At 32.4% G+C, this 14,132-nt stretch overlaps 3 protein-coding genes across 3 annotated transcripts in view; 1 reads left to right on the top strand and 2 right to left on the bottom strand.

The window, feature by feature from the left end:
- The window catches only part of LOC140045162 (pleckstrin homology domain-containing family G member 6-like), a 103,071-nt gene extending 101,130 nt beyond the window's left edge, over positions 1–1,941 (bottom strand). The window contains exon 1 of the mRNA XM_072089951.1: positions 1,767–1,941. The gene's annotated coding sequence lies outside the window, so the exon portion shown is untranslated. The remainder of the gene's footprint in view (positions 1–1,766) is intronic.
- A 3,649-nt stretch (positions 1,942–5,590) lies between these two features.
- Positions 5,591–6,823, top strand: LOC140044267 (5-hydroxytryptamine receptor 1D-like). Its single transcript, XM_072088745.1, has one exon. It carries the CDS (start codon positions 5,591–5,593, stop codon positions 6,821–6,823), a length of 1,233 nt encoding a protein of 410 aa, XP_071944846.1.
- Positions 6,824–10,170: 3,347 nt separating this feature from the next.
- Positions 10,171–11,140, bottom strand: LOC140044266 (5-hydroxytryptamine receptor 1D-like). The gene is made up of 2 exons (XM_072088744.1): positions 10,978–11,140; positions 10,171–10,430 (listed from the first exon to the last, which is right to left on the bottom strand). The coding sequence occupies exons 1-2, from the start codon at positions 11,138–11,140 to the stop codon at positions 10,171–10,173; spliced, it is 423 nt and encodes a 140-aa protein (XP_071944845.1).
- Positions 11,141–14,132: the final 2,992 nt, after the last annotated feature.

The following is a 14,132-nucleotide window of genomic DNA, read 5'->3' as shown; positions in this document are numbered from 1 at the left end:
TTCAATAATATAATAGTGGGGCTGTAGCTTGGTGGTAAACATGCTTGTCTTCCAATCCAAAGATTCAGGGTTCAATCCTGACCTAGCGCCAGGGTTGTAACTCACGACTCTTTCAACTCCACTCTTCAAGCCTCAAATGAGACTTATAGTTTACAAGCATGATCAATTATTATGGTTTATATCCATTCTGTAATGAGTTACTCGCTGTTGGATGTTTGTAGAATAAACAAAATGAAATAAAAAATACACTTTTCTTAGGACTGTGGGTTGCAATTGTGTCTCTTTATTCATTGGTCGGCATTTGACATAAGGTCAATGTAATGTCACAGATTATGCTAGTTAATTTGGCCTCATCCGCCTATCATTAAAAATGCCAGATACGAGAGGGGTAACAGCTATCTAAAACTAACGCTGTGAGTTTGGGCATACTGGAAAAAAAATCATGTTGTAAGGATTATTAATGCATATGCGCGTTATGTCTGCTAAATTTGAACTTGAATTACTAAAATATTTTCACTAAACTGCTTTACTGAATCAAAGCCAGAATATTAACCTATGACAAATTTAATTTATTGAATTGTAAATTAATTGTTAACAAATTGTTTTACCTGGTGGAGTTGGTAGGTAATTAGAAAAGCATGTGAGGAGAATAATGTACTTTTAATTCACTTAACATTTATAAATTGTACATGTAATGTTTGTTGAAATATTTGAAATTAGCATAGTAGTTATTGATGAATTTTAAGAACGTTTTTTTATTTTAGTAGTAGACTCTATTTTCTAATTTTAAATTTTAAATGTGGCTTTAATAATGACCAACTAATTAAAATGAATGCTACAGATTTTAAACAAACTACAAATCTATGGGAAAATTAATTTCTGGTATTTATGATTATGAAACGCTGCTTGGTGGCTAAAGAACCTACCTACTAGTAAAAAAAAAACCCATCTAGTAGTGGGCAATGATTTAATGTTGAGTAATGATGCTAAGTAAACTTGGACTGCACTACTATCCTTCCATTGGTATTGTACAATGGTCGATATGATACAAAAGAATACCTAGCAGAGCAGAGCTCTCTACAAATGAAGTGGTCAGGCTTGATTCCCACTAGGACACAACAAAGCAAGGACACAGACGCGACACAAGCGAGTTGACCACCAATGTACTGTACGCGCAAGCAAGTGATTTGACGAATCATAAGGGATGAATTATTTGAACTGTTGCTCATACGTCATTGATAAATTTGCTTGCGTTGCAGCTTATAGTGGTAACCAAGCTTAAATGGTTAAAAAAAAAAACACCTAAAACTTTCTTAATTCTGAAAAAGGCACCTTAAATGAAGTGGTTAGGGTTCCGTTGGGGGAACGCAATTGATTGGTCAAAGTTTACACTGTTTCGTTTGATTGACTGGTATAGTGTGGTGTGGTACTGCGGTTGGGATCTAGTGATTTTTTTTGTAATTTTTAAAAACTCGCTATTGTCTTTTACTCACCATCGTCTTTACCCATCATTGCCTAGAGGGATGTTTTAGTGGGAAAGGCCATGGCGTGTTCATCGCACTTGCTATAACATTAACAATGAGGAACTGGCTGGTCGTACTCATTCCGTGCTCCAGTCAGTGGTGGTAGGCCTCCCGTCGTTTTAAGTTTACAAACAAAAAGTATCAACAAAAAGCCTCACGAGGAAACATGTCCTAACACTAGATATTAAGAAGGAAACAAATGATAGCATCAATCATTGCAATTATAATTAAAAACCAACATACCATAATATTCTGTTGTCCGATGTTTAAAAGAAAATTGCACAAAAAACAAACAAAATCCCCGTGTACGTGTATAGGCAGGTCTGGTATTGTACTTTAAATTTCCCGTATTTTAAGAAACGTCATTAGATTTATCTGTAGAGGGCGCTTTATCGAAATTCTTTAATATCATACCAAAGACCTAGGTTCTTTGATCATACCCCATAGCTTCATAATGGGACTTATGTTGAAAACCAATTATGTAATCATCAATAGGGACAAATATATGAAGTTGTCCCCGACGACGGTGCATATCAAAACTCTCCCTCTTTATTTTCAATTCAAAATTGACAATTTTGTTTAGGAAAGGGAGAGAGTTGAGATTATGTATTTTAGAAAATAGGCTAATATACATTTTAGTCAAAACGTTTACCAAAGTCATGTCTTTTTAATAATTATGTTATAAACTTGAAAAAATATGATGAAAGTTAACACTTTGCCGTCTGATTATAAAGCTTGATTCCCGGTAGGACACAAAGCAAGGACACAGACGCGACGCATAGCAAGCAAGCGAGTTGACTACCAGCTTACTGTACGCGCAAGCACGTGATTTGTCGAATCACAAGAGATGAATTATTCGAACTGTTGCTCATACGTCATTTATAAATTTGCTTGCGTTGCCAAGTTTAAATGGTTAAAAACAAATCACCTAAAACTTTCTTATTACCGAAAAAAGGCACCTTAAATGCGCAAGAACATTAGCCCACTGAAATTTCAACTTCTTTGCGAAGCCAAAAATTGTGCAACCAATCATGACGTCATTTAATTGGATTTTTAATAAATACAACATAATGGTTATTCTACCATTTTAAAGATCAGTCTACACTATCAAACAAGTTTGACAAAAAAGTGTGATGTGCCGAAATAGGGTAGTAGTATGCCCAAATATAGTAGTGTTATGACATCATCATGTCCATATATGGGCATATAAAATGTGATAGTGTAGATAGAGTTTAAGAAGATTTATTGTTTTCCTGTAAACAAAATGTATGTTTATCATTGATCGTCGTTCTTTATCGTCCGTATAGTATAAACAGGCCTTTATCAAAATGTCTAGTCATGTTATTTTCCCAAATGAAACTAGTAGTTGTGTGTGAAACTGCCATGTGGTCTCAGATTGTATTAGATTTCAAGATTCCATTATCGTGAACCTGCACAATGTTAATTACAGCAATTAACACAACGTGTAGATTATATATGTATACATAAGTTGTAATACGTTATGTACAGTAGCTATGTACTATGTCGGAATTGCTTTACCTGAGTGTAGTAATATAATTATAATACAATGTTGCCATGAAGAACTGAAGTAGACACAACAGATATCGAATCAATCAATATAAGCCGATTTTCTTACATAATTATCGACAGGACGTCACAAACTGATCAACCACTGGCATGGCATTGATGAAGTGGGCTAGCTTTAATCGTTTTATGTTTCCACGCTTTTAATAAACACCGTTTGGTTCCCACTAGAAGACACAACGCAAGAACGTAAACGCAACATATCGACGCAAAGTACCGTAAGAACATAACATTGCGTGTCACAAGTGGGGACCGACGGTGCCGTAGACGCGCGCAGTTTTCTGCTTTGCACACTGCGTACCTACATCCCCGTGTACATCGCAACAGTCAGATGATTCAACTTCTTTTTCAAATAATTCGTCATGAATTGCGTTGCAACATGATTTTAATATAGGAAACAAGCACGGGGGAATCACGGAGAAAGTATAAACAATAAATTGATCTCAAAAGATTGAGACATTTTCAAGAAATATATTGATTATAGATTATAGAAAACAAGAAGATTGTTTACATTTGAAGTTTGAGAAATCTTAGGGAGAGCCTTTCTAACTTTTTGTACAATTGTTCAAAAGAATAAACGCGAAAACACTCATCAAACCAGAGGAAAAAGTACAAAGCGACAGTTTAAAACTCATCAAGAGATTGCTTTGTTAAAAAATTAAAAATTAAGAGATTGCTGTAAACTCATCAAGAGATTGCTATAAAGTCATCAAGAGATTGCTGTAAAGTCATCAAGAGATTGTTGTAAAAATCATCTAAATATTGATGTAACTCATCAAGAGATTGCTGTAAACTCATCAAGAGATTGCTGTAAAGTCATCAAAAGATTGAAGTAACTCATCAAGAGATTGCTGCTGTAAGTCATCAAGAGATTTCTGTAAAATCATCTAGAGATTGCTGTAAATTTATAAAGATATTGCTGCAAATTCATCAAGAGATTTCTGTAAAGTCATCAACAGATTGCTGTAAAGTCATCAAGAGATTGCTGTAAAATCATCAAGAGATTGCTGTAAAATCATCAAGAGATTGCTGTAAAAGTCATCAACAGATTGCTGTAAAGTCATCGTTATTTTATCTGTACAGAAATTCTCATTTAATTTTTAGATAATATAGTATACGGACATTAATTACAATTGAAGAAGAAGAATTGAAGAAACGGATGTTCAAAATCTAATATTATCAACCAAATGATAAAAGAACCAAGGTCACTAAAAAAAATCATCAATATTGCCATCCGTCAAAACGTACCTTCTCTTACTCTGTGGTTCGAGGTAAATATCTTCTATCATTTATTAAGTTAGAGAAATACCCGTACATCTACAGATCTAAGCATCTATTTAAAATCTAAATATAAAGATCTTTTTTTTAATGGTAACATATCGACGCAGGTGTTTCGTTATGGATTGACCACACTCTATAAAGTAAAAACTAAGAATAAAGCCGAAAACAATATGATGCATGTAAGGCTTATCACGCGATATCTAAACCTCTTCATCACAGTCCGAATTCATGAATAAGGAATATGTATCATTGTTATTAATATTCATTGCATTACTTTTATTTATTATATAAGTAATTACCTACCACAAGTAACCTACAGATGAATAATAGGCCTATCTATTAAATCGTGGACGTTAAAGGAAGGGTAAAGTATATTTTTAGGTATAGTCCATGTGTATTATAAATGCATTCGAAGTCAAACTTATTTAAGGAAGACAGTACTTTAAAGACTCTGAACCTTACTATATGATAATGAACTTTGCAACTTAAAGTATTTTCTTAACTTCAATTATTGAACTAAATTACGAGTAGAGCCTACAAGACTTTATCTTTACCAATTTGTTGAGCACTACAAAACAATCCACAATCGAAACCCCAAAAAACACCCCTACTCTGCTCCAAGATAATATATTCGCTGTATTTTCGAATGGTTTAGTTAGACCTTACGGTAAACGTAGGTGTGTTATAAAACAAATAATGCATGTTTATGAGTGTAATGGTACAAATAATTTCATTCTGTGAAGGATAAAATGTTATATTTCATGAAATTATTTGTACTATTGCACTAAGTTAACTTCATTATTTGTATCTATAAGTTTCTGCAATCATTTTATTTACTTACATTGTGTGTATGTTGTAATTTATACCTGGTATTTATATTTTTACTTACAATTTTATTTAATTTTATTTAAGAATTATGATTTAGATGACTTTAAACTATTCTTTAAGTCGTGCTTCGTATTTTTTTTCCAACTCAGTTTAAGATGGCTATGACTTAAAGTTATTGTCTTAACTTAAATAGTCTCATTCCATACAATGCATATAATATTTTTTTTCTACTCCATAATTCATGTATTTTACGAGTGTGGAAAATAAAATGATTACTTACTTACTATAATATTGTTAATAGATTAAACAATTCTTTAGTGGTTTTCATTGAATGAAATTTTATTGTTTTTAACTTTAATAGAAACCTGGCGGAAATGGAAACTGAACTGTCAACTCAGATAGAACCAATTAGGCCTACAGATAATAATTCTTTCCCGATGCCCGTTGATACTTTACATCTTGCTATTCCAACGCTAGTGTTGCTATGGCTGGTAGCTATCACAACAATCTGTGGTAATATTCTGGTAATTTCAGCCTGGTTCTTAGATGATAAGGTAAACTCAAAACCAGCAAATGTTTTCATTCTGAACCTGTCTCTAGCAGATCTGATCATCGGCTTAATGTCCATGCCGTTGAATAATATTTACTTACAATATGGATACTGGCCTCTTGGAAAGTTACCTTGCCAAATATGGATGTTAATCGACTACACGGTGTGTTTACAAGCGGTTTTCATGATTGTGTTCATAAGTATGGATCGATATTGGTTAGTAAAAAAAGGACTAAAATACAGAACTTTTCAAAACAATCGAAAAACTTGGATTATGTCTCTAATTGGTTGGTTATTTTCTCTGATATATTTCTCCTTTTCATGCTTTATTTGGCCGGTACTTTATGAACATACGGGTACCATTGATTATAATTCTGAGTGTGAGTTTGAAATATTTGATACATTTCTGTTTGAAATGATAACACTTTTTATAGAGTTTTTAATACCACTATGTTTGTTGATATACTTTAATAGCGTTGTATACAAAAATATAAGAAATCGATCACGTGGTATTAAATTCTTTGTCAGAAGAAGACATTCTTCAAATGTTTCTGTGATTAAGATAAGACAACCGAACAAATCTTACGCGGGAAAAACTAAACTTGTAGCACTGAAAAATGATGACGAATATTTGTGTACAGAAGACATTTCTACGGAGAGTACTATTCAAGAACAAGAGAGGACTGCTGCTGGTGAAGAAATGTTCGAGCCTAAAACATTTAATATAACTGATAAAAGAAGAACCAGAAAAGTTGCCGAGAATCCACCAGAAAACTCTTTAGTTATGAATAAACATTTTCAACCGAAATCTCATCTTCATAAGACTTTCGTCATGCTAATGGCACTTATAACTGTATTTTTAACTTGTTGGTTGCCGTATAACGTTGTTATTATTTTACAGATTTTATGTGGTTGCAACTATACCGCCCTCTGGGAGGTAGTCAACATTTTACTCTGGTCAAATTCTATGTTGAATCCGATCCTGTACGCTGCTACAAATGCGCAGTTTAGACAATTTTACTTCAAAACCTTTTTAAGGAAACGAATAAGATTTTAATGTTTCTTATGTGTTCAATAAGCCAACAATATTTAGTTATTGAAATTGTTTGTTTCAAATATAATAGTATTGAAAGCATTGCGTATAATCTATGATTACATATTAAAGTCACCACAGAGTATCATAATAATTTCATATTTAGTTCATCATGAGCTCTTAATCTCTGCTTTCAATCAAATAATAAAGCTCTGTCTACACCTTTTTTTTTCTACATATCTTTTTATTTCTCTCGTATATTCTCTGGCGGAATCAAATACCAACAGTAACTGTACTACATACGTACATACAGTAATAAACAGTATTCTCCGTGGTGCGTTGTCTGTTAAGAGGAACGGATCAAGTTGCAGCCACAGATAAACCCTTTGATCTCCAAAGCTCAGCATCCTGTGGTTAGGTTGCCTTAGTACTGAAGACCGGCTTGTCCATCATACGGTTCCGTAATCTCTTGTACAGCCAGAAGAAAGTAACGACAATAAAGTTAGTGTGGCTTCTTTCATACTTTAATACAACAACGAAAACTTGTGCATCATACATTTTTAAATAAAAAATACAAACTGGATTGTTCTGTTTCGTCAAATGGTGTATTGTAAATGCCAAAATAAGAAAATAAAATTATATTTATAGAGTTAATAAAGACAGTAACGAATGTGAAAGTGTATTATTGATTTTGTGTGGTTCTAAATTGCCTAAAGCGAAAAAAAATGTATGAAACTAAAAAAAGTGACTGATGAAAAAAAGAATAAATAATACCAACGAATAGTAAGACTAGTGATTGTCAATAATGTTGATATAAAGTTTGCGGTACACCACGCTATATGATCGAAGTTCTTTTTAGATTTAAAAAGATCTGTTGAGTTTCTCGATCGACATTTCGACCGGTATTATTCGTTTTTCATCAGGAACAAGACTATTGGATTACGCATTTAGTAAAATAGAGTATTATAAACAAAAAATGTTCTGCAGTTGTTGATAAATTAGTACTTTTTTGTGCTTGAAATGATTTAGTTGTCATCTTATAACAATTTATAATTCACAAACATTTTTATAACATATTATCAAACAGTACACAAATACAGTCTTAAATTCGCGTTACTGTATTTTGATTTTTGTTATTGCATGTTTTCTTTTATTTATTGAAATGTTACTAATATTAAGTTAGAGAAATACGGTACAGTACAGATCTAAGGATCGATTTAAACTCTAAATCTAAATATCTATTTTTTTTTTTAATGGTGACATACCGACGCAGGTGTTTCGTTATGGATTGACCACACTCTATAAAGTAAAAACTAAGAATAAAGCCGAAAACAATATGATGCATGTAAGGCTTATTCACGCGATATCTAAACCTCTTCATCACAGTCCGAATTCATGAATAAGGAATACGTAAAACATATCTTGTTATTACTATTCATTGCATTTCTATTATATGTTTAGGTATAGTCCATGTGTATTATAAATGCATTCGAATTACTATATGATAATAAACTTGTTTTATTTGTATATCTGGAGCGTTGCCTTTCGAATGGTTTAGTTAAGATCTTATGTAAACGTAGGTGTAACAAAAAAGTGTAATGGTACAAATAATTTCATTCGGTGAATGATAATGTTATATTTTGACTTCATGAAATTATTTGCACCATTGCACTAAGTTGACATCATTATTTGTATCTTTGTATTGATGGAAGATCCTGTAGTATTACATTTAATGGAATTTTAATGTATTTCACTTTAATAGAAACCTAGCGGAAATGGAAGCTGTCAACTCAGATAGAACCAATTAGGCCTACAGATAATAATTCTTTCCCGATTCCCGTTACTACTTTATATCTAGCTATTCCAATGCTAGAGTGTTGCTATGGCTGGTAGCTATCACAACAATCGACTACTGCGCATTGATTACTTCTAAACCAACTGAAAGCATTGCGTATAATCTATGATTACATATTAAAGTCACCTTCACAGAGTATCATAATAATTTCATATTTTGTTCATCATCAGCTCTTGATCTCTGCTTTCAATCAAGTAATAAAGCTCTGTCTACACCTTTTTTCTACAGATCTTTTTATTTCTCCTGTATATTCTATGGCGGAATCAAATACCAACAGTAACTGTACTACATATGTAGGCTAATAGACAGTATTCTCTGCAGCGCTGAGTCTGTTGTTAAGGGGAACTGATCATGTTGCAGCCACAGATAAACCCTTTGATCTCCGAAGCTCAGCACCCTGTGGTTATGTTGCTTTAGTACTGAAGACCGGCTTGTCCACCATTATGGATCCGTAATCTCTTGTACAGCCAGAACAAAGTAACGACTATAAAGTTAGTGTAGCTTCTTTCATACTTTAATACAACAACGAAAACTTGTGCATCATACACTGGTCACATGTACCAACAATGAGCAACAATAAATAGACCTACACGCTTACAACGTACTAATTAGACCGGCATGCATTACATAACTATTTTTACAAATAAATATAGTTGAACCAGCGCAATCACACTACTGTACGTATATTACTGAAATACTTTTCAAATTACTCAAAAGTTACAATCTCTCCCATTGGTTTGGTGTTTTCTCTGATAAATTTCTCCTTATACCGTACTTATTTAAAAATAATATTTATTTAATTGATAACTTTTAATTATTGATAATTCAATCATTTACTGACATAGTACAGTAATAAATAGTTATTTAGTTGTAATATAAATTAAAAAGACAAAATCGCAAAAAGAAAAACTGCTGAAAGTCTGTCCAGAATAACTCATTATAATATTTCTATGCCAGAAGCAGAACCTGATTTAGTAGTAAATAATGCCAAAAACAAAACAAAAGCACAAGCTAAATGAACGCGAAAGTTAACAGAGGAAAAACATGGGATGAAGACTAAAAAAAACAAAAAAACCAAATACCTTATGGATAAGAAAGTATTCTCAGTCAAACAAGCAAGTAAATATAACAAACGGTGTTTAGATTAGAGAGACGTGTTTGAAACATACAATTGATTGAGTATAATTCCATAATAAGTGATAACGTTTGATAAAGTTCTATAGTGATTCATAGAAAGAATAGATTAATACACCTTGTGTATAATATAATCATTCAAAAATGTGTCAAAAGTGTTTCTGAAATTGCTAATAAATGAGTATTTTCAGTTTAAATCATGTTATTCCCTTTCTACAGCAAAAAAACCCCTGTAAATTACAATTTTTCAAAGTAAACATTTTTTTTCAATCCAATTTTTGGTCAAAGTGAAAACGGCCTATTTAACCCAAACAATTCAAGAGGGAGGCGTACATTGTGAACATCGAAACATGTTATTCTTGTAAAACATTGTTAACTTTAACTAACATATTGCTTGTACTCTGGTTGTTCTATGTTTGGAACGACATATGGCATTTACAAAGAATTCTCTGAAATGTGGGCTAGTAGCCGCGTACACGAACGGATTCACCATGGAATTTGACCATAGTAGGTAGTTGAGGAATTTTCGGTTCCACCAGCCGCAAGAAGTGTATACAATTATGGCAATATTGAACGGCAGCCAACAAATGCAGAAAGCCGACATAAGAGTTACTAACGTGATGAACGACTTGCGATGGATAACTGGTTGAGAAGTTGTGCTGGTATGTATTTGGAAGATTTAGGTGGTGAGACCTAGACCTGCTTGTGGAAACTGAGCCAAGGCCTATTTGTTGATTGGCGGAGCCAACAGTGCATACGCGTTTAAGGATATTCATATATACCAATACGTTTAAATAGATTATACATATCAATGGTATTATAAACATAATTAATGTATATATAATATTCCAAGCGTCATCAGTTATTGCCACAGTGCACATATTATCAACATCTGTCTGTGGGAGTTCTTGGCAGCCAATACTGTCACCCCATAAATTCATAACAGCAAATAGCGAGAACATTATCCATCCAATAGCAGACAAAACAGCTGTTCTACGATGTGTTTGAAAATGGTTGTACTCCGTACCCTTTTTCAACACCCAATATCGGTCTAAACTGATCAACAGAATCATCCAAACTGATTGTTGAGTAGATATAAAGTCAATAGAATTCCAAATTTTACAAATAATTTTTCCATGAGTCCAGTGTCCATGATACATATAGACGTTGTACATAGGCAGCGAAATACATCCAACAAGAAGATCAGCGACGCTTAAGTTGAGGATCAATATGCTGGACGGTTTGGAGTTTATTTTCTTTTCTACCAACCAAGAAACAATCACAATAATGTTACCGCAAACTGTTATGATCACCATAAGCCATGCAAATATGTCTCCGATAGAAAAGTTCATAATGTACTCTTCATTTGTTAATTGCGATGTATTTAACTTCTCAGAAGTTTCTACAGTGGTTGAGAGTAACGTTCAGCAAAGTATCGTTTAACGTTTCATTCTCTATTGCTGATTCTTTTTCTCGTAGGTTGTGTATTTGTGTACAACTGTCAGTGCGATCTCTGCCACGAAAGGAGTGGTAAACCCAAACAAGATACCTTTTTATACGAGGGTTGTAATAAAGGAAACTTACAGGTAAGCAGACTCATTGGCTGTTCAACGTTACGTGATTGTTTTTAATCACCATATACAGTCTAATCATAATTATAGTAATTTATTAATGTATACGTCAACTTCTAGACTTTCCCCAAGTCTGTAGGCCTATTCATTGTCTTTTTTTATTTATTTGTTTTATTTCGATTTTTTCTCAAGTAATATACGTATGAAACGCCATATGTGCCAAAATATTTATCTTTTTACTAATATTAAGACAAAACTCCGTCTGGAACCCAGACGAGCCAACTTCTTGCATCGAACAACATTATTTTTAAAAACCCAACTGGATCGTTATATTTAACGTAATTGTATATTGTAGAGTTTTAATGAAAAAAACCATTACAGGTAAGGAGACTCATTGCCTGTTCAACGTCACGTGATTGTTTGTAATCCATATACAGTCTCATCCGATAATCATTTATTAATGTATACGTCAACTTCTTGCATCTAACAACATTATTTAACAAAAACAAACTGGATCAATCAAAATCTTATTTATTCACGAAATTATAAAACACAATAGTACAAAATATAAAACTCGTTTACCATAAAATAAAGGTGTTCTTCTACAAGTTCATGATAGCTAATGCAATATATAATATATACAAATAATACAGTGTATACACATTTATAGAAAAACATTAAAAGAAAGAATTTATAAAATAATACATTAGGCTTCCTGTTTAAAGATGTATTGTCCCTTGAAACACACAAAAATGAAGGTCAAAATATTCTAAATTTAAATTGGCCATATCAAAGTAATATTAATTGATTGTGCCATCTTGTTGGTATCAATATTATGTTTATTCCAGGTTATAACCCCCCTATAAGAAATACTACGCTTTTTATACTCAGTTCGAGGTTTCGGAACGTAGAGGTTTGTATCATTATGTCTAAAGTTATATTTTAAATTATTTTGTTTAACCAGATTTGATAGATATCATTGTATATTGTAAATGCCAAGATGCTAATTAGGATTGTTTACAACTCGTCACGGTTGAGAAGGTATTTTCAAACAGATCGTAAGGAACGTCTGTATTTCAGTTAAATGATTTTTTTTTGGACCAATTTTTGGTGATAGTAAATAACTAATATGACACTTCAAAATGACCCACCTTTTTTCGAATTTTTTTATTTTTTAATTTTTTGGAATTAGTCAAAGGGACAATACATCTTTAATGTTTTATTAATCTAATTTACATTTTTAACCTTTCTAGCAATTCAATTCAATTCAATCTTTATTTATTTCGATAAAAAAACATAAATACAATAAAACAAGACAATACAATTATGAACGAACATAGAAATTGAGCTTAAAAGCTCAAAATAGGATGTATAATATAATAACGAGTGCAGTTAATAGTTGAAATATTCAATTCAATTCAATTCAAATGTATTCACCTCCCTTAGGAGAAACATATAAAAACTGTACAATAAAAAACATCAGAATGAAGATTCACATGAATCAACAGATTAAAATGGTTAAATAAGGTGTTAAAATCATTGTCAAAAAGGGCAGACTTAACGCTGTCACAGATACAATGATTGACACAAATTATTATATTGCTTGTGTGATCTTGTAACTTAACTTGTATATTGTTATCGAAAGGACATTGACCAATTAAATGAACAAATGATTTAAATTTGTATAATATGAATAAGTTACTTATATTATATAAGTTTATTCAAGAGTACAAGGATGTAGATATGTATACATCATACACGATATAGTTTTGTTTTTTTTATTTGATTGAACTATACATTTTCAGTAAGTTCGTTTTGCCAAAAAACTTGGTAAATGCTAATTTTGATGTGGGTGCGTGGGTACGTTTGAGTGTGATTCTATTCATTCATTAGTGATTAGATCATACATTGCAGAGTTTAGTTATTGAGTGTTATGATTTGCGTCATTAGAAATCGAGTAATTCGGTTTTCATTTAAATGATCAATTATATTAAATTGAATATATTTATCACGCATAATGTCTGTTCATTGATTCTAAAGATCTGTATAATTATGTCAAGCAATTATATACCTTACTATGCTATTAATTCAAACGAACAGTTAATACCGAAAGTATGCTGCTTGACCAATCCATTCATTTGCTAAACATGAAAATTATAATAATATGGGGCTACATAAGCATATAGATTAAAAATGGCATAATATCACTATAAAATGAAACCCATACATGTGCAGCAAGTAGGTACATGCCAATGTACTATCTATATTCTACATTCTTATAATGTCAGACTTATAATACACGTACACTGTGGAATGAGTTGCGGACACAGGACTTATTAACTACTAGCAATTATACCCGCCCCAGGGCGGGTTTCAAAATTAGTTTAAAGCCTTCTCAACACCCGAAGTCAGTATCTGTCTTTACTCACCAACCTCCACCCTTCTTCAATACCACCCCATACTCTTTTTTAAAAACAAATTCTTCCCAGTGATGGACAGATTCAATTCAACGTAAGCTTCAAATTGAGAGGAGTATACATAGCTATGATGGGTCTAATAATGGTTGAAGTACGTTGTAAATTGTGTAAATGAATAGGTGTCATATTGGCTGATAATTAAAATATCTAATTTAGATACTGCGGGCCCCCAGCCTTCTTTCTCCTCTCACCACCACCCCAGCCACAATCAACAAACCTTAACTCCTCCCCTAGACAGTTCAAATATAGTAACTTTTCCTAGTACAATTCCAAGCATATAGGCTACTTCATTACGC

Source organism: Antedon mediterranea, chromosome 3 (genome assembly GCF_964355755.1).
Source record: "Antedon mediterranea chromosome 3, ecAntMedi1.1, whole genome shotgun sequence".
NCBI classification, from domain to species: domain Eukaryota; kingdom Metazoa; phylum Echinodermata; class Crinoidea; order Comatulida; family Antedonidae; genus Antedon; species Antedon mediterranea.
Note: the sequence above shows the minus strand (reverse complement) of the source record. Positions and strands in the feature narration are given on the sequence as shown.